The 21,835-nt window shown below is 40.7% G+C and overlaps 1 protein-coding gene across 2 annotated transcripts in view; it reads right to left on the bottom strand.

Annotated features, from left to right (window-relative positions):
- Positions 1-21,835, bottom strand: part of CGNL1 (cingulin like 1) — a 191,895-nt gene that overhangs the window by 1,515 nt on the left and 168,545 nt on the right. For both annotated transcript variants that reach the window (XM_082254053.1, XM_082254054.1), the window contains exons 16-18: positions 21,504-21,628; positions 10,435-10,543; positions 7,081-7,244 (exon numbers count right to left, since the gene is read on the bottom strand). In XM_082254053.1, coding sequence (XP_082110179.1) covers positions 7,081-7,244; positions 10,435-10,543; positions 21,504-21,628 — 398 coding nt within the window. The remainder of the gene's footprint in view (positions 1-7,080; positions 7,245-10,434; positions 10,544-21,503; positions 21,629-21,835) is intronic.

Raw genomic sequence — 21,835 nt, 5'->3', positions numbered from 1 at the left:
GGATCGGCTTGGGGCGCCAACATCGTGGGCTCCTTGGACAGGTAAGTGTCCTTATATTAAAGGTCAGCAGCTACAGTATTTGTAGCTGCTGACTTTTCATTTTTTTCCCCCTAGGCTGGAACTCCGTTTTAAGAAAAGTCAGGCTATCAACCTTCAGGATAGGAAGCATGTGTTGCTGACAGGAGAACACTACAGTTCTCGCAATTTTTCATTATATTGTAGGTAAGAAGAAGAAAACAAGAGGAGAAGAGACGGGGAATGAAGGAAACAAGATAAAAAAGAAAAAACTGTTGGGAGGAGGGAGTGAAGAGGAGTTCCCTGAACTGTGTTCTGACTGTCTACTCCAGGCTGGAGGCCAGGAAATTCGTGCCCCTGTCAGAGAAGGAGAATTGAGTCCAATAGAACCAAGTCTTTCTAAAATGGACCTCTTGTTGCAAAGTAAGCTCATCCATCCTCATTATGTCATTCACAGCATTGATCCAAAGACTTACTTCGGGGGGTGGGGTGGACTTCCATGGACTCAAGGTGCAAGTTCTAGCTGCGTTGATAAAGTGAATTACTAGGGAATGGCAATATTTTTGTTTGGAAAGGGAGCTGAAGAAGACAGGCCACAGGGTCTTACTCAAGTGAAAAGTCTGTGAGATCTCGGCTCAAAGTATATGCACTCTGCCAGAAAAAGCGCATCGGCAGACAGGACAAAAATTTTTTTGAAACAGCGTGCCTCCATTTGCCTTGTACCTCCAGCAGGTAGGGTCTACCTCCAGGAAGATGCAGTGAAGTTTTGTAGGGACTTTATACTACCTGCTTAATGACTTGTACCCAGATTCCCGTAATTTAAAGGAGATAGGGGACTATTTTGCAAAGAGGATGATGAGCTTGCGTTGTTTGGAACCTGTGCTTTTTCACATGCAGCGTAAAGTAACAGGTTGATTTAAATGGCAGCCTATAGTTACCTCCTTGCTTCTCCATAAGACCATTAGGAGAGAAGAGAATTTGCCCCATGTAAGCTCTGGATTGTGAATTAGAACCTACACCGGACTGAACACCCTTTTCACCCCATATGATGGTCTTTTTGCTTGGTGATTGGTATTTTAGGCACCCAGCATATGTGGTCATGCGTCAAATGCTTCCCTCCAAATAAAGCTGCTGGGAAGCAAAGGAGGAATGATAAGCTGCAGGTGAGGCTGCCGTTTAAGTGCACTTGCATAGCTCTGTATGGGCAGAGCATAGGTTCACTTTGAAACTTGTGGCTGTGAAATATTAAAACACAACAAAAAAACCTGGGCTGCTCTTTGTAAGACATGCCACTATTGGTATTATTAAACTAAAGCAGAACTAAGCTCACAATATGCTCACCTCCACCTTCTAGAAATGGCAGCTGTCATCTTCTCCCCGGATGCTTGGTTTATGGCCCTTTAAATTGGCCAGTGATGGCGTAATCCCACGCATGCACACCAAAGTCAGTCATTCAGAAAACAGGAAGCAGGCAAGTGTGTATTATTGCAGAACAGACATGGCATGTCTCCGCTGCAATAAAGAGCTGCTTGCTCACAGGTTTCTATAACTAAGGTTTATACTGAGGCCACCAAGTCAAATATTGATCCCTTCGCTACTTGTGAGGTTAAGACAATCTCTATTTTTATGAATTCTTTATATAACAAAATGATCATGCAAGCAACGTCTACAACAAGTTAAAGCTGAATTACTATTATGGCATTTTTACAAAGTTGCATTGGTCTAACTTGGGGTAATGTAAATATGTATGCTAAATACCTGTGGGTTCCCCATGAAAACCACCACTACAGTGATCTCCACTAGCTTCCTGGTCCTATGCCCAGTGGTTGCCCTTCTGTTTACTGCACTGCGATCACTTTAGTAGAGGTGCCTACTACAGTGGTTTCCAGCTTTCGCGGAGATTCCATATCTATGGCACATATATACATACATTGGCCCAAGCTAGACCAATGTAACCAAGTATGTGGAATTTATCTTTAACAAATTATACCATAATAATTTGTATTGGGTTCTTTGAGAAGAACCCAATACAAACATAAAAAGAGCAAACACTTGGTAGACAGTGTTTCTTTTGAGATCCAAACCTCAGGACCAAAACACCATTTAGGTAAATGTACAGTTGTGCTCAAACGTTTGCATACCCTGGCAGAAATTGTGAAAATTAGGCCTTAATATTGAAAATGCCATGCCAAGAAACCTTTATTTAAGGAAAGTAACCATATGAAGCCATTTATTATCACATAGTTGTTTGACTCCTTTTTAAATCATAACAGGAATCACCCAAATAGGTTCATTTTCCACATCTCTGGCTTTTTAAATTGCAATTAGTGTCTGTGTATAAATAGTCAATGAGTTTGTTAGCTCTCATATGGATGCACTGTGCAGGCTAGATACTGAGCCACGAAGAGCAGAAGAGAACTGTAAAAAGACTTGCATAACAAGACCAGGGGAAAGCATATAAAAAGTGATCCAAAGCCTTAAATAGGTCAGTCAGTACTATTCAATATTTTACTAAGAAGTGAAAATTCTGGGATCTCTTGATACCAAGCCAAGGTCAAGTGAATCAAGAAAGATTGCAGCCACAACTTCCAGAAGAATTGTTTGGGATACAAAGAAAAACCCAAAGGGAACCTCAGGGGAAATACAGGCTGCTCTGTAAAAAGACTGTGTGGTCGTCTCACAGGGCACGATATGACAATATCTGAACAAAAATTAGCTGCATGGTCGAGTTGCCAGAAAGAAGCCTTTACTACACCAACGGCACAAAAAAGCCTGGTTACAAAATGTCCTACAACACCTTGACATGCCTCACAGCTCTTGGCACACTGTAATCTGTAGTGACGAGGCCAAAATAGAGCTTTATGGCCACAACCATAAACGCTATGTTTGGAGAGGGGTCAACAAGGCCTTTAATGACAAAATACCATCCCCGCTGTGAAGCATGGTGGCGGCTCACTGATTTTAAATTTGGGGGTGTGTGAGTTACAAGGGCACAGGGAATATTGAGAAAATTGATGGCAAGATTAATGCAGCATGTGATCAAAAAATACTGGCAGACAATTTGCATTCTTCTGCGCAAAAGCTGCGCATGGGATGCTCTTGGACTTTCCATGACAATAACACTAAGCACAAGGCCAAGTTGACCTTCCAATGTTTACAGCACAAAAAGGTGAAGGTTCTGGAAGGGCCATCACAGTCTCCTGACCTTAACCACTTTACCACTAGAGCATTTTGCTGTCTTACGTCTGGGCCACTTTTTGCGATTCGGCGCTGTGCGACTTTAACTGAAAATTGCGCGGTCATGCGACACGCCGTACCCAAACAAAGTTTACATCCTTTTTTTCCCACAAACAGAGCTTTCTTTTGGTGGTATTTGATCACCTGTACGATTTTTACTTTTTGCGCTATAAACAAAAAAAGAGCGTTTATTTTGAAAAAATAACAATATTTTTAACATTTTTTTATATGAAATTCCCCCCAAAAAAGATGTAAAAACCAATTTTTTTTAAAATTTTTGGCCAATTTGTTTTCTGCTACCCATGTTTGGTAAAAAAAAATCGCAATAAGCGTATTTTGATTGGTTTGCGCAAAAGTTATTGCGTTTACTAACAAAGGGAAAGATTTCTGTCATTTTTGGTGTTTTTTTTTTTTAACGAGTAATGGCGGCGATCTGCGATTTTTTTTGCGGGACTGCGACATTGCGGCGGACAGATCGGACCCCTGACTGACATTTTTGACACTTTTGGGGGTACCAGTGACATTACTGCAGTAATCAGTGCTATAAATATGCACTGTTACTATAAAAATGACACTGGCAGGGAAGGGGTTAATTTTATTGGAGAGGGAGGGGTTAATGTATGCCTGGTGCTTACTGACGTGTGGGGGGGGAGGTGACTGAGTGAGACAGGGACAGATCGGATGTCCAGCTATGCTTAACAGTCCGATCTGTCACTCCCTGTCACTGAGGAGATCCGCCCGCTCTGTTTACACAGGCGGGCGGATCTCCAAACTGGATTCCCCGACGATCGGGGCAGAGCAGCGGCGATCGCCGCTGCTCCTCCCCTGGCCCGACTCCCGCTGTGAATGAAAACAGCGGGAGCGCACCTCCCGCCTACAGGGGAGGAGTCTGGCGACGTAGGTCTACGTCGTCAGACCTACAAGAGCCACTTTGCCGCAGTAGTACTACGGTACTCAGCGGTAAAGTGGTTAAAGAAATACTAAAGCATCATTTTTTTTTTCATTAAAATAACAAACATGTTATACTTACGTTTCTGTATAGTTTTGCACAGAGCAGCCCCCCTCTTCTTCTGGGGTCCCCCGTTCGTGCTTCAGGGTCCTCCTCTTCCTCAAGTGCCTCCATTGAAATCTGCTTTCCATAGAGGCACCCGTGTATATTGGCCCTACCCCCAATTTGCTCAGCAAAGCGTTTGATTGACAGCAGCAGGAGCGAATGACGGAAGGTTTTTCAATGTATAGAATGCAGTAAGGTGAAAAACCTTAGGGCTTTAGAACCACTTTAACCACTGAACCTCCCTGGCGGTATGATTCTTTTGGATTTTAGGTGCTGAAAGCGGTACCATTATTTTGCATGTAATTCTTGTGAATGAGCAGCCCAAACCAACTGTATACATTTATTATATATATTATATATATATGTATGTATACATATATTATGTATACATATATATATATATATATATATAATGTATACAGTTGGTTTGGGCTGCTCATTCACAAGAATAACGTATATATATATATATTATATATATATATATATATTTATATATATATATATATATATATATATATATTTTACATTAAAAGTACAGTAAAACTGCAGGAAAGGGCACTGGGGGGCAAACTAATGTGATTTTTTTTTTATTTTGAATGGTATCAGTGTGTTTTACATTTGAATTTGCCACCCATTCCACCCCCCTGCGAACGTCACGTCGCAGGAGACGGAAGCCGGGGCACGGAGACGACCGGGAGGAAGATCCGCCGCGAGACACTGCCGAGACACATCGCTGGATCCCGGTGACAAGGTAAGAAACCTCTCTTACAGGATCCAGAGATGCTTCTGGCGGTACCCCGAGTGTGGCTCGGGGTTACAACTTTTGGCTCTGAAATTTAACCCCGAGCCACGCTTGGGAATACCGCTAAGAGGGTTAAGCCCCGGAAGATTTTACCCCCTTCCTGACCAGGGCCTATTATGCGATTCGGCACTGCGTTGATTTAACGGACAATTGCGCAGTCGTACGATGCTGTACCTAAACTAATTTCACGTCTTTTCCCACAAACAGAGCTTTCTTTTGGTGGCATTTGATCACCTGTGCGATTTTTTGATCATGCGCTATAAACAAAAAAAGAGCGTCAATTTTGCAAAAATAACAATATTTTTCACATTTTTTTATATGAAATTCCCCAAAAAAATGTAAAAATCTAAATTTTTTAACATTTTAGGCCAATTTGTTTTCTGCTACATACGTTTGGTAAAAAAAAAAAATCGCAAAAAGCGTATTTTGATTGGTTTGCGCAAAAGTTATTGCGTTTACTAACTAAAGGAAAGATTTTTGTCATTTTTGTTGTTTTTTTTTATGGCGGCGATCTGCGATTTTTTTTGCAGGACTGTGACATTGCGGCGGACAGATCGGACCCTTGACTGACATTTTTGACACTTTTGGGGTTACCAGTGACATTACTACAGTAATCGGTGCTATACATATGCACTGTTACTGTAAAAATTACACTGGGAGGGAAGGGGTTAACTTTATTTGAGAGGGAGGGGTTAAGTGTGTCCCTAGGGGAGTGTTTCTAACTGTGATTGGATGCGGCTACTTGTGTAAGAACAGAGATCAACAGTCCTACATAGTAGAACCGTATGATCTTCATTCTTACACAGGGGAGAATGACAAGCGGCTGTGTTTACATTAGCCGCCTGCCTTTCTCCCGATCTAACGGACGATCGTGAGTGCCCAGCGGACATCGGGTCCACCGGGCACACGCGCAGGGGGGTCCATGAGCGTGCGGGAGCGCGCCTCCGTCAGCGCGCTCGCTCCCCAGAGCCTCACAGGCTAGCGACGTAGACCTACGTCACTTCGCCTGTGAGGGGCTGACTGCCGACGTAGATCTACGTTAGGCAGTCGGCAAGTGGTTAATATCATAAAGCCACTCTGGGGAGATCTTAAGCATGTGGTTCATGCAAGACAACTGAAGACTTTGCATGATCTGGAGGCATTTTGCCAAGATAAACGTGCAGCTATACAACTTGCAAGAATTTGGTGCCTCATTGACAACTATTACAAAGACTGCACGCTGTCATTGAATCTAAAGGGAGCAATACACAGAATTAAGAACTAAGGGTATGCAGACTTTCGAACGGGGTCATTTCATTTGTTTACTTGTTGCCATGTTTTGTTTTAGGATTGTGCTATGCTGTTACGACCTAGGGTGATAGAATATGAATCCCATAAGAAATAAAAGAAACAGGTTTTGGCGGCTCACTCATGTTTTCTTTAAAAATGGTCCACACTGTACTCTACTAATTCTCCAAAGGTATGCAAACTTTTAAGCACAACTGTCACTCCACCAGTCTCCCTACTCATCACTAATTTACTAACAGACATATCAGTCTGGATGTCACACCACTTCCTCAAACTCAACCTATCCAAAACCAAGCTCATAATATTTCCTCCCCAACGCAACTGTACTTTCATTTTCTTCATCAGCTCATCCCCCACAGCTATTACCTTTTGTATCACATGACCCTCCCTCTTGGATTGTAAGCTCTAATGAGCAGGGCCCCCTGATTCCTCCTGTATTGAATTGTATTGTATATGTATTGTCTGATCTCGCGTTGTAAAGCGCTGCGCAAACTGTTAGCGCTATATAAATCCTTATTATAATAATAAAACTACTGCTACTACATGTATTGAGCTTTGAACTTCATTAAAACATAAATACTCTGTTACAGTAGATCACACAAAATAAGAAAATAATATATTCTATGAATTATTATTTATATTTCTAATGCTTTTATTATATGAACACCAGTCAGTACACACTAACCTGAGTTCCTTCTTTGCAGCATTCAGCTGGGTTTGTAATTGCTCATTGACGTCAATCTGTTCCTCGAGATCTCTTTGCAATTTCTTTTTGGAACTTTCTAGTCTATCAATTTCTTCTTCAGCTTCTTCTACTTGTCTCTTCATTGATTTCAGTCGTAGACTTAGCTAGATATTTAAAGAAGAAACACACGTTCTGTGAGCATACATCTGCACTACCTTGTTCCCCCAACCTAGGCCTAGTCACTAACCAGTAGATAAAGTAGTGCTTTTAAATGATAAGAGGCTGTTATATTATTGCTCTATATTGTAACAAGTCAAGAATTTGGATTATGTGTGGACTTGTAAAGTTACTGATAGGTGCACTTTAATTTAAAATGCCTAAACAATGACTATGACAATCAGAAAGATTTTAAACAGTTCGATAAACCTAGGGGTTTTACATACACTGTAAACAGTTCTGAATACACTTCAAGGTGACACTGATATGGCTGTATTATCCTATCACCACTGGATGACAGAGGGCGATTGTAATTCTAAGCTTTGCTATTAACAGGTTTCTATTGTGTGGCTGATAAATGTAAACTGGAGGAAAGGAACAATGAAAGTATTAATAACTGTAACCAGCTAGGAAGTGTTTTTATTCTTATCCATTTTTATAAAGTTTAAAGATAGAATCTGTTTGTTTTAGGGCAATGGTTATATATTATATGAATAAAGCCGGCACACGAAAAGGTTTCTTCCAAGTAAAATTCTTTATTCCAACATGGATAGCGGTGACAACATGACAAATGTTGACGCGTTTTCGGCTTTACGCCTTCCTCATAGCGTAAAGCCGAAACGCGTCAGCTTTGTGATGTTGTCACCGCTATCCATGTTGGAATAAAGAATTTTACTTGGAAGCAGCCTTTTCGTGTGCCAGTTTTATTCATATAACATTTGGTTTGGACGTTCAGCCTGAGCACCGACACTTAGCTCTTTATCTTCCCACAGTGCGGTGGAGCTAGGGTGAGTTCTTGTTAATGGTTATATATTCCTTTACACCACCTTTAAAATACTGAAACCTTGGTATTCTGGAAGTCAGACAGACTCAGGAAATGGAGTAAAGGGGGAGTTGTGAAAAAGAAGAATTATGTGCTATGCTGGGGTTATTAATAAAGAGAATCTTAAGTTCGCCATCAATGGGCTAATTATAATACTCGTGGGCAGTAAATGACATGCCCATCCTTGCTAAAACCACTGATACCAGCTGTGATATAGAGTTTGAGTCATAGAATAATAATAATTTGGACAAACATTTTGGACCTGCCATCCTGGTGCTAGTGCCACTAGATAGCACTCTGTACAGAAGAGCCTCAGTACTCCAGATTTCTACTTGTGCCATTGGCCCCCTGCATTCCCTAGACATTGGCACAACTACAGAGGTGACTAAGGTATTCCTAGCACTGACTTTATGTTTGCAGGGATACTTGCCAAGGACGCTACATGTATGAAGGGATGCGAAGATGCAGGCTTTCGATACAAAAGGAGTGTCACTAATTTTGTGACTGTTGGGGCAAGCAGACATATTTCAGACATTGAGAATTAGTCATGTGCTGCTAATTTGCAGTATAATTGAAACATGAGCAGCTGAAAAGCTAAAAATGTTGCTAATATCTTTGCAATGCATATATCCAGACAGCATTTTTTTAAACAAAAATAAATAGCTTTGATTTCATTGCATTAAACTACGCACCTTCTTCCAATCACTTTACTGACAACTGCAAAGCTAAATGCACTCAGGGCATCACCCTGACCCAGTAAGATGGTGCAGACTAGAATGAAATACAGATGCGGCAGATGTAATAAAAATGTCCATTCCTCTTTTTTTTTATAGAAAATCTTTTATATGATGGGTGAGTTTATTTCTGTTATTCAGCACTAATCCAATACAAGAGCTCAAGTAATGCCTAAACCTGTTGCATTCAGTAAGGTTGATTAACTAACGGCAAGTAGACTGTTCGCTTTGCCGGGAATTATTCACAGATCTTAGTGAATGAGGTGAAGATGAGCTAACTTCCATCTCCCAATCACGTGTATGCAAACATGCTATTTGTTATTTTCCTTGCACGTGATTGGGTATTCTTTGAAAAGTGAAGCTTCACCCCATTCACTAGGCTCTTGGGAAAATTTACTTACAACTTCATTTTAAAAGTGAACAATGTGTTTGCCTTTAGTAAATCAACCCCATTGTTTTTTTTGGGTCATGCCAACCCTAAGGCTGGACATACATGGTTTGAATCTTGGCCGGTTCAGCAGGAACTGGCTGGCATTCGCACCATTAATAGGCAGAGGCTGATTGTACCAAGTTGATTGATCGAACAACCGCCTATGGGCTACCCTACACCATTTCACAACCTTTATCTGTGCAGAATTAACCTAAAATGAAACTCACACAATAAAAAGGAGAACATTAAAGTGGAGTTCCACCCTAAAATTATACTTACCTCCATTTTCTCGCTCTGGGTCACCTGAATAACAAATGGATAATCGCAATTTTTTTTTTTTTTTACTTACCTCGTTTAGAAGAAAATATACTTACCTTACTTCCTCCCCTCGGCGACCACGGCGATTCGTCACTTCCTGGCACGCAATGATTCAATGCGCCTGCACCGGCCCCGACGTCAGTTCCGGTGCGGGCGCCGTCATACCTTGCTAAACAGCTTCTGGGCATGCCCAGAAGCTGTGCAGGGATGACGATGTGGCACCGGAAGTGACGGCGGGGCCGGTGCAGTGCATCGTGGGACCGAAGAAGACGGAAGAGGACACAGAAGAGGATCGCGCTGGCTTCAAGCTGCCCACACCTGAGATGGCAGCGCTGGAGAATACATTTTCAAGGTAAGTATTTCTTCTTTCAGGTAAGTGCGACCTGGGACAGATCAGAGGCTAGCCATTGTGGAATGCACTAGCACTGACTGTCCCGGGGGTATTTTTATAAAAAAAAAACGTTAACTGGGTGGAACTCCGCTTTAAATTATTACATATCTCAAATTACCTTGGCATAAATTTACCATGTTAGTATTATGCATACTCCTGGCTGTCTAATACATTTTATTATAAATAGTATTCATTTTTCTGAAAATCCCAGTGTTCTCAAGCAATATCAGTTTGATGTTACTTGGAGTTTTACTGCTCAAAGCAACATTAATCACATGGTCTGAAGATACCGCTTCAAGAATAAAACAGCTGTCATTTGAAAATAAACGTTGTCATCCAAGGCTAAACACGGGGAATACAAAAGCTGTATCTGAAGTCTTTATATATGACATGCAGTAGTTAATTAAGGTTTGAGAGGAGAGCCATTTAAAATCTGCTCTACCTGATCTTTCTGATCGGTTAAAGTGAGATGCTCGTCATCCACCTGCATCATTAACTCCTTCACCTTCCTCTCCAGCCTGCGGTTGCTGAGTTGGAGGTTTGCCCGATCCCTGTGGAAAGGAAAAGCACATTGTTGTGAAACAGGAGCTAGAAACTGTGCCAAACTCTTCAACTTTCACTCAGAATACTGATGAAACGTATGCTGCATTTAATATTCTGTGGATTTACTGCGTGAAGCTCAGAATGTTACATTGCTATGGATCTACCATCAAAAAAAAAAAAAAAGTTGATAACGTGATTTCTGAAACAAATACATATATATGTTTATCTACTATATGAAAATAGTATAAATATGTATGTAAACTAATTGTATTCAGCAAATATACAGAAAACACAGGAAAGTTTATGAAGACAGTGAAGCAAGACATCAGCACAGCAACCAGTCACTGTGAACTGCATTGAATCATAGAGCAAAGCATTCAAAGGAAAGCATAATAGACATCTGGGTACAGTATGCCAGCTTCCTGTGATGTTATCCCGCACAAGTAGAATACTAATGCTGGAGCTTCGACTGCAGACACACTGCAATGTCCCAATTTAAAAGAAATGAAAGAAACGATCCAAGTGATTGTGTTTAGCCATGAACAGGTTCCCTTGATTTCAACATTTTCTTGGCAGGGTCAAATAGCAAAATTTATTTGGCTCTAATTCTTTTCTCTTTATTTTTATTTATTTATTTTTTTAATTACAAAGGTTTTATTAGGGTTATAAAAAGGAAAACCACAAACAGTTGAGGCTTAGTCCCGGTTCACACTACCGCGACTTGTCAGGCGACTTGGCCGCCTGACAGGTCGCGGTCCATTTAGTGCTATGGGAACCGTTCTAATAGTCGCTCTGACTTAGAAAATAGTTCCTGCACTACTTTTGACTGAAGTCGGAGCGACTTGCATTGACTTCCATTATGTGAAGTCCGTGCAAGTCGCGCCGAAGTCGTGGTGCACGGCGACTTCACTAGTCGCCCCAGAAGTCGGATCGCCATAGTGTGAACCGACACTTAAGGTATAAAGGCACAAAAAAAAAAAAAAAAAAAAAAAAGACTATTCATCCATAGTCTTCCATCATTGAGATTTACAACGTACAATAGCCTCATACAGTATTATAACAAAACATTACAGAAAAGAATAAAAAAAACCATAGCAGATAAAAAGAACATAATGAGAAATAAAAAACAGAAAAACAATCGAATTAACAAAAGATTGGTAATCGGAATAATCCTGAACTAGGAAAGGTATATCCTAAATAGTGGACAATAGCCTCATTGTTCTAAACGAAAAAAAAAATAGTAAAAATATAGCACAAAAGTTACTACAACCTAGGGAATATTGGGTGGTAGGAACTATTTCCAAGTAGCAAAACACTATAAATCGAGAAAATCCCAATAAGTTGACCAGGTCAACCACTTAGTATGGAATACATGCATATTACTGTGTCAATTCTCTCCATAAGTTTTATCACCTCCATTCACTGTATAACCTGGGACCAGAAAACTGAGGGGGTTCTCCAATTTAAGGCTATGGCCCAATGAATCGCACTAAACAATGTATGAACCCATTTCTGACAGTGGGGCAACACCTCTGGTATATCTACAAAAAATAGGCACATTGGAAATGTGCGAGTAATAGGTGAACCTATAATGCGGGAAACCTTTGATACTGCTTGCCGTCATAAGGGCTTGATAGCTTTACAGCTCCAGAAAATGTGGAGGTGTGTCCCTTTGTCAGGGCAGCCCCAGAAGCAAGTATCCAGTTCCAGCGGGAACATTCTGTTCAGCTTAATGGGGGTGTAGTGCCATCTGGTGTGCAGTTTAACCACTGTTTCTTTGGTTGCAATGGATTTAGTGCATATTGGATATCATATCTTGCCAGTCTTAAACTGTAACATGGCGGTGGATTTGTCTGGTAGAATATGTTCCTTAAGCTGTTTATATAGCAATGAAATGGTGCTCTATCCCTGGAAGAAGCATTGCACATTTGCTCAAACACCAAGGCTGACCTTCTGCGAGCCAAAATATAATGTTCAGAAAAAAAAAGTGTCTAATTTGGAGGTACCTAAAAAACTCTGTATGAGGAGGTCAAATTGCTGTTGGAGGGTATTAAATGTAATAAAAGTAACATTGTGTTGAAAAGATTCCAGGGTTACCAGTCCCTGGTCAATTTATCTATTAAAGGTACTAGGTGAGTTAAAAGCGGGGGGGGGGGGATTTTGGGTCCCCTAAAAAGGGTGGCCAAGAGAGGAGGGAGAGTACTCAAATTAAATTGGTCCTTAAAAAGAGACCATATATGGTATGAATGACTTACCGCTTGGTTACGAGTGGCTATATCTTTGAGTTGAATCGACTTTGACCATAGAAGACCAGGGAGGAAGTAAGGTTCCATCAAAGTTATTTCAAAGCGCAGTTGTACCAGTCTGGAGGCCATGTAATATTTTCATAAACTTGGCAGGCCAAAGCCTCCTTGGGTTTGCAGTCTATACATAAGTGGTCTACCCATTCTAGGCCTCTTGTCTTGCCAGATACATTTATTGACCTCTTTTTGTATTGCCTCTATAGTTGATCAGGAGACATACAGTGGTAAAGCTCTGAAGGAAAACAACAATTTAGGGAGTATTGACATCTTCACTGCTTGGATCCTACCAAGGAATGAGATATGGTACAAAGACCATATCCTTACCATTTTTTAATGTGTGAAAATGCAGCAGGGTAATTGGTCTGGTAGATCTGTTGCAGCAAAGGGGCCAAGCGAATCCCCAAATATTGTAGTAAGCTTGTGCACCATGTGAAATGAAAGTTCTCTCTTAATCTGTCAATCAACAAAGGAGGCAAGGTAATTGGCAAAGCCTAGCATTTAGAGAGGTTTACTCCAATAGATCATGATGGATGACGGATGATGACATGATGGATGACATGATGGATGACAGGGTGATGGATCTCAGCCAAGGGCTCAATCTCTAAGGCGAAGAGCAATGGGGAGAGGGGGCAACCCTGCCTCGTTCTGCGACTCAGTTCAAAAGTATTCAGAGTTGCAACCCGGAAGTTTGATTCTAGTGCGAGGGTGGGTATATAGTGCCTTAAAGCCTTGCACAAATTTGACCCTGGAACCAAATTTGGATAGTATTTCCATATATGGCCAAAGAACGCTATCAAACGCCTTATGCATGTCAAGGCTTAATATCATGACCTGACGCGACGGCAGACTCGCATCCTGAACTACATTGCAGGCTAATCTAATGTTATTCGTTATCTGTCTAGATGGGATAGTTTGGTCAGGGAAGATCATTGTGGTGATAACTTTAGCTAAGCTATCAGCTAGTACACGGCCAAACAGCTTCAGGTCATTATTGATTACGGAGATTGGGTGATAATTCTGAGGGAGAATATGATCTTTATTTGGCTTAGGTAAAAGGAACAGATTGGTTAAAAGCATATCTTCAGGAAATTGAGGGCCATCTAAAATATAAGAAAACAATTTGGAAAGGTGGGGGACGAGTTGGTTATTACATTTCTTATAATAAAGAACTAAAAACCCTTCTGGGCCAGGGGCTTTGGAGGTTTTCACAGAAGCTATTCAGAGTGTGAATCTGTGCATCAGACAGATGTGGGAGCGAAAGATTCTCTAATCTAGGGGGGCAGGTCCAGGTGGGGCTGAAGAAGGGGAGAGAAGGGTTTTATAAAAGTCTGAGAAAATCTGAAGGACATCTTTTGGATGAGTCATCACTTGCCCGCTGCGTTTCTAAGTTTATATACATGAGGTGGTTGTGAGGGATTGGTGTAATTTTTTTGTGAACATAGAGGATGCCATATTGCTCTAAAGCGGTAAGCGAGCTTTCGACCATCTAAGTAATTTTTCTGTTTCCTCCGAGAGTATAGTTTCTAGTGCAGCTCATTTAGAGTTAATTTGTGAGTATGTCTGGGGAGTGCGAATTGCTATGAAGGTGAAATAGTCTATCTAAATCTTGAGCGAGGGAGTGAATCTCACAAAGTTTATGTTTCCTTCTTTGTGATGCTATTTTAATAAAATGACCACGCATGACTGCCTTATGGGCTGCCCATAACGAGGTTGGGGAAATATCTTCTACATTGTTGTTGTGAAAATACCCCAAGGCATTCTGATAGTTGGTTAATAGTCTCTGTATCCGTGAGAAGCGAGTCGTTCATGCGCCAAGTGGCTACTCCCGGATTGAACCCTATATATGATGTATGGAATCATACTATTTGATGATCTGACCAGGTACAAATGTGAACATGAGCCTTTGAGGAATTTGCTAATAATATCATACAGCAAAAAATGTAGTCCGGTCTAGAAAAACTGTTGTGAACTGGGGAGTAGTAAGTGTATTTGCGTGCTCCTATATTATGGGCCCTCCAGGAATCGAGAAGCTGGGAAGCATCCAATAATCTCTTGAGTGTTTTAGGGAAAGCATTTGCAGGGCTGACTATATGCCTCCTATCTACTTTGGAGTGCGCCACAAGGGTAAAATCACCAACAACCACCTTATGCAGAGAGTTATACCTATCTACCTTTATATCTACCTATCTATCAGTGAAGAAGGTTTTGAAGAATGAGGCTTGAGATTCGCTGGGGGCATATACTACAGCAAATGTGATAGATTTTCTCTGCAAGCAGCCCTTCACTATCAAAAATCTACTATCCGGATTTTTATACATATTATGAACCTCAAATTGTAGTGAGTTTTAATAAAGATGGCCACCCCCCTAGATCTGGACCCATTAGTTGTGAGAAAGAATTGTTTAAAGGATCTTTCAAAGTATGTGTGGTGGGAAGAATCGGAAAAATGAGTCTCTTGTAATAAGAGTATGTCTGCTCCCACAGGCATGAAAAGCTTTTTTATGCTTCTGGGGGGAATTGAACCCCTTAACATTGGGGGTAATTATTTGCAGATTCATCGTATTATAAAATACAGTCCTTGAACCAAATCCAAGCCCAGGCCTGGGGGGGTGCCAGCATAATACCATATCCCCAGGTTTAGTATCAGACAGAGTTTAGTGGAGAGGGATAAAATCCTTCTAAAATACCATTGTAGTAACCAATTCAGGAGGCTAATATGTGAGAGTTGTGGTCTTAAGCCATCGGACCTCCAGCATCCTGGCATAGTCTACGGCGGTCTCTCCTTGGCGAAGGGGTGGCCCAGATAGCAGATTGGCGAGAGGTCGAGGGCATCCTAGGTAATTCCTCTGCTACTAGAAGGCCCAATTTCACCAATAGCTCCTTCCCTTCCTGCACGTTAAAGACTGTGTATGTGGTACCATTGTGAGGAATTTGTAGCTTAAAGGGAAACCCCCAATTATAACGAATCCTTGCAGTTTGGAGTACCGAAGTGACCTCCTTCATCCTGTGTCTTTTCTCCAGCGTAGCAGGGGAGATATCAGAATACAGCTGGATTGGGGTCCCCTCTAGTTGGATGTGAGGATTACAGCGAGAAGCCCTGAGGATCTCTTTTCTTATAAGAAAGGCCTTGGGGCATAATACAATGTCTCTGGGTGGCTTGATCCTATCGCACAAGAAGGGAGAAGGGGGGGGGGTCTCAGGCCTGTAAGCCTGTGACTGATTCTGAAACCCCATGGACTCTTGAGATTCTTCTGTCTTTTTCTATTGTCCAAGTCCTCCAAGTGAGCATGGAGTTGAACAACCATCTAAGACAAACTCTCATGTTCTTCCCATAGGTCAGATTAGGCTAGGTGCAGTTTGTCATGTTTGGTTTTAAGCATGTGTGTTTGATTGACCAGAGCTGCCAATTCTTGTGAGAGAACTGCAGAAGATTTATTAAGTTCTGTCTGGAACTTATTTGCCATTTTCTCATATAGGGCTAAAAGACTATCATCCAAGTCTGCTTTAGTGAGGTGCAACCCATACTCGTTGTCCGCTGACTGTGCTGGAGAGGCCACTGGGTCCTGAGCCCTGGCGCTGGGAGGATCTGGCTGGGCGCCATCTTGAGGCATTTTCGCTTGTTCTCGCACACGGAGGAGATAGTTCGTAAGGGAACTTTGCACATTTTCTTCTGACTCCGAGGGTGTCAACATGCGATAGACTTTCCCCAAGGGGTGAGTGAAGAAATGGGGAAGATATAAAGGCTATATGGCCCTGGGGAGTTAGTTGATGGAAGCAGGCGTTCCCTTCGGCGCTCAGACTATGGACTTTCTTCCAGTTTCACATACACCCTCATTATGTATTTTTTAACAGGCTTAAAAAATAAACTACTGGGATTTTGCGAGACTCTGAATATTCACTCCTAAATTATGATTGTGCATTCTTGCTTATGAAAAAATAAAATACAGTATTTGTATGGCTGTCCTGTTATGAGACTGGAGTCTTGCCAACTGCTTGACCTTATGCATTGTTTCTTGGCTTCCGAGAGAGCATGGCAGTGTAAAAGAAAACCAGAGCCTTGTAGTTTTCTACATTGCTCTTGACTACAAGGCTTTACTACGCAGCACTGCTATGCACTCTTGGGAGTTGAAAAATAAATTGCCATCTCTTACATTTAAGCTGAAGGGTCATTGTATGACAAAGTAAGTGGAGCTAAATAAGGAAACAATAATAAAGCTTTTCATAAAAGGTAATGTTTTTTATAAAAAAAAAAAAAAGGAAAGGTCTTTGATTTACCCCTATACAGAATTTATTTGACCTATAGAACGGATTTCCATTGCTTTATATCCTAATGTATGGATCACCGTGAGTAACTATCAAAGGTGAACTAACTCAGAAAATCCTCCACACTGTCCTGATCCCCACCACACTCAACTGCTTCAATGATAAAGTTCTGTCACCCAAAACCAGTAGAACAGGCAGTACACATCAAAACTTCCCTACAATCTGACAATCTCTGGTCCTGATCCCTGAGGTAGAAGATTCAAAGGAGATTGTCATTGGTCAGATCAGTTATGTGGCAGCCTGTAACAGTGGCTGACAGGTGCAGCAGAACTATGTCATCAGAGCAGTTGAGTGCAGCAGGGACTGGGGCAGAGCTAGTTCACCTTTTTAACTTTTTATAAAAAGTTGAATTCAAAGCAGAAATAAACTCCTGCAATACACACCTCCACCTTCCAGCAATGTGGAGGTCACAACCCTTGCCAGCCGCTGTCACCTTCTCTCAGGCTCTGGGTTTTCAGCCTCTTGTTGACCGGCGGGGGAGGTGACGTCACCCCCTACATGCGCACGACAGTCATCCTTGCACAGCTGAGTGTGCTGGGAATGCACAGCTCAATGTTCATTCAATAGAAACTTGCAAGCAGGAAGGTACATGTGTGTTATTGCAGAGGAAATATAGCATGTCTCTTCTGCAATAAAGAGTTTTCTCCTTGCAATCTTTTAAAAATAACTTTTATTTCTGCTGTAACTTTTAAATATGACTATACAAGGATAATAATGCAGGGTTTAATATTCAGAACTTTAGATAAGCCTCATTCTGATTGGTTCTCTTGAAATTATAAAAATGTTAAGTGCTATGTAGTCAAAGTGTGGTTACCAACACTTTCAACCAGATACCACCATCACTACCATAAACTATACATATGTAAATTGGTAATAGGTTGTCTTCACCCACTCATTGGTTTTTGCAATCAAAAGTTGGACAGCAAAGCTCCTTTACCATTACAGCTCCCAAGTAACTTTTTTTTTAAAACCTTTTTCATGTTGTTACCAGTGGTTGCCAGATAAAGCTGATTAACTATGGCCAACATTTTACAACATTGCCTAAACCAGCAGTAAATATTTACTGATCTGACCATCATTGGCAGCCTTCTTTTCCGAAGACTTCCCACTATGGGGCACTTACTGATTTTTTTAATTATTCCTATGATTGTATATTAGCCACTAAAATCTCAGTCCCTAATTTTTTTGGAATTTAGTTCATGAAATGTCAGCTAAAAATAAAGCACAATGCAGTTACAAAGTTAGTTATATTTCTTTATAATTACAATAGCAATCATAAAAATGTATGTGAAGGCTCAGATAATATATTTTCATGAAGGTAGGAATGGGGAAGTAGGGAGTAATAGGGAAGTAGTAAGGAAGTTATATGATCTATATTACACTGCTGCTTTGTGGTTTGCCAGTTACTCAGAGCAAACTACCTTTACATTTTTGTTCTATAATGGTATGACATTTTTTAATAGTAAATATTTCCACACAAAATTATTTACTTTTATAGGATTTTGGTACTTATGGAAACTGTAGTTTAAACCTTTGAAAGTGTAAACCCTGCACAAACTTTTCTTATTTTAATCATTTTGGATTGCTAAAGATCCAATTGAATCCTTTGTATTTTATTTGTTTGATAGGTGCAAAAAAAAAATTGATTTTGCCAGAAATTTTGTCAGCCGATAACTTCTTGTGCTCTCTGGCTGTGAATAAAGAGTTATAGAAATAAGGATGAAGAGAGGTTTGTGGGGTTGATTTACTGAAACTGGAGAGTGCAAAATCTGGTGACGCTCTGCATAGAAACCAATCAGAAAAAAAAAACAAAAAAAAAACCAATCAGAGTCTAGATTTATTTTGTCAAAGCTTAAACAAGCTGAAGTTAGAAGCTGATTGGCTACCATGCACAGCTGCACAAGATTTAGCACTTTCCAGTTTTGGGAAAACCCAACAGAGTCCAGAAATTAAAGTTTATTTGCTCATTTACTGTCCCTTTAACTAGTTAATTTGTGCCAAGATGGCCAAACCATTTCTTAGACTTTTTATACACAGAGGTTTGCTGTATAAACTGTTTGTAGCATCAGCTACCTACAATGCAGTTGAAAAAGTACTTCCTGCCCCACTCCCAGAACAAAATTGAGTTGGACTTAGCTCTTCACAGCCATTCATAGGCGTGATGTCCTCCACCCGCCTCTCCACCTCAACCAATCATTATAAACTTTGCATTCCTTCATGGAATACAAAGATTCCTATGAATGGCTAAGTAGCGCTCAGCCTGACTCAGTTTTGTTCAGGCTTGGGACAGGAGGTTCCCATCCCACTGCTGGAAGACAGCGCTGCATACCTGTAGCTGCAGTTACATGGGCAGTAAATGAGGATTGAGATGTTAAGTAGACAGGGTTGGCACCATGTGCTTATAAATTCTGAGCTGTGTTGTCAAATCAAAAACGAGGGTAAGAAGCATATTTTTCATTTCTGGCACATCAACAGTTATTTTCCTTTATTTGCAGTAGGTTAGGCCTCATGCACACTGAGCTTAAAAAACTGTTTATACAGGGGTTGAGTGTTTTTTTTAGCCGGTAAAAGACCCTCTACTACACATAAGCCTATGTGTCCATACAAACATAGGCATTTACAGACGTATTAGAAGAGGAGTGTTTACAGGTTAAAAATTAAAAAAAATAAAAAAACACACATAAAAGGCGCATTTGGAGAAGATCTGAATAGCATAAATAAAAACAGGACAAGCCTAAATGCGTATTAACACTAGTCACGTGTAGGTGCGTCTATCATTTGAACGCTAGTGCATTCCAACAGCAAGAATAAATTAATATTCTGGTCGATAGAATGAATTAACATTCAAATGCTAAACATGCCTAAACATGTGTGCAATACATGGATTTTGCTGCATTTAAGCAGTTTTTTCCTGCTAGGAGTTCTGATGTTTAGAGGCGCTTGGCAGATGCACAGGGTGCATGAGGCAAGATAAAAGATGTGGAAATGTGCATGTATTGCAGAGGTGTATATATTTGTTTTATTTTGTTTAACGTATGTTGTAAATGTCCAAATCCAACATCATACAACAGTACATGCACTCAATTAACATAAAATATCACAAAGAACTTTACTAAAATATACAATGAATACCAAAAAATTATTCTAAACTCTGTAATTTGATTTCTTCTCTAGCCGCTTGCTGACCGCCGCACAACTATTTACTGCGGCGGTCAGCCCCTCACAGGCAGAGCGACGTAGTACTACGTCGCTAGCCTGTGAGGGTCTAGGGAGCGAGCGCGCCGCCGGTCACTCGGCGATCGTCGGTGCAGAGGGAGAAAGGCAGGCGGCTGATGTAAACAAGTCGCCTGTCATTCTCCCCTGTGTAGGAACAGTGATTATACGGTTCTACTTTGTAGGACCGTTGATCACTGTTCCCACACCTCAAGCCACAGCCAATCACAGTTAGAATCCCGCCCCTAGCGACACACATAACACCTCCCTCTCAAAAAAGTTAACCCCTTCACTGGCAGTGTAATTTTACAGTAACAGTGCATATGTATAGCATTTATTACTGTGGAAATGTCACTGGTAACCCCAAAAGTGTCAAAAATGTCAGTCAAGGGTCCGATCTGTCCGCCGCAATGTCGCAGTCCCGCAAAAAAAAAAAATCGCAGATCGCCGACATTACGCGTTAAAAAAAAAAAACAACAAAAATGACAAAAATCTTTCCCTTTCTTAGTAAACGAGATAACTTTTGCGCAAACCAATTAAAATACGCTTTTTGCAATTTTTTTTACCAAACATATGTAGCATAAAACAAATTGGTCGAAAATGTTAAAAAATTTTGATTTTTACATTTTTTTGGGGGAATTTCATATATAAAAATGTGAAAAATATTGTTATTTTTGCAAAATTGACGCTCTTTTTTGTTTATAGCGTATGATCAAAAAAAATCGCACAGGTAATCAAATACCACCAAAAGAAAGCTCTGTTTGAGGGAAAAAAAGGACGTCAAATTTGTTTAGGTACAGCGTCGCGCGACCGCGCAATAGTCCATTAAAGTCACGCAGTGCCGAATTGCAAAAAAAAACCCTGGTCGGAATGGGGGTAAAATCTTCTGGGGCTTAAAGAGGAAGTAAACCCTCCTCTGCAAGTTGCAGATGTAAATGTATAATTCAGAGGTTCATCAGCAAATAAACATATAGGTATGAGAAAAAAATAAAAATAAAAATATAAGCTTAATATTACACCATAAAGCATACCTGGAAGCACAACTATGCTACAGCACTAAGACATAAAAAGTCAATAAAGAGTTAAAAAATCATTCAGCAAGCCCAAACACAACAACAAACTCCATTACCTTTCTTCATTTTCCAGGCCTTCTTCCAGCTCCACTATTCTTACTTCCATCTGAGCAACAAGCCCTTCTTTATTGGATCGATGTGAAGTTTCAAGATGAGCTATTCTGCTCTTCAGATCTTTGTTCTGAGGAAAAAGAAAAGTGCAGTGGGTCAAACAATTTTCAACATCAAATGCTACACAAGGTTTTAAAACAAAGCTGGACGTTTCAACAATACCCAATAAATCTTTTACGTATAACAGAGATTTTCAGCTGAAAATCTTCCTTGCGATCCAACAGATCCCATTTACATGCAAACCATGGACTACACTCACAGGTGCTATACAGGTCAT

This window comes from Pelophylax lessonae (assembly GCF_965119305.1).
Source record: "Pelophylax lessonae genome assembly, chromosome: 4".
In the NCBI taxonomy this organism is placed as follows: Eukaryota; Metazoa; Chordata; class Amphibia; order Anura; family Ranidae; genus Pelophylax; species Pelophylax lessonae.
Note: the sequence above shows the minus strand (reverse complement) of the source record. Positions and strands in the feature narration are given on the sequence as shown.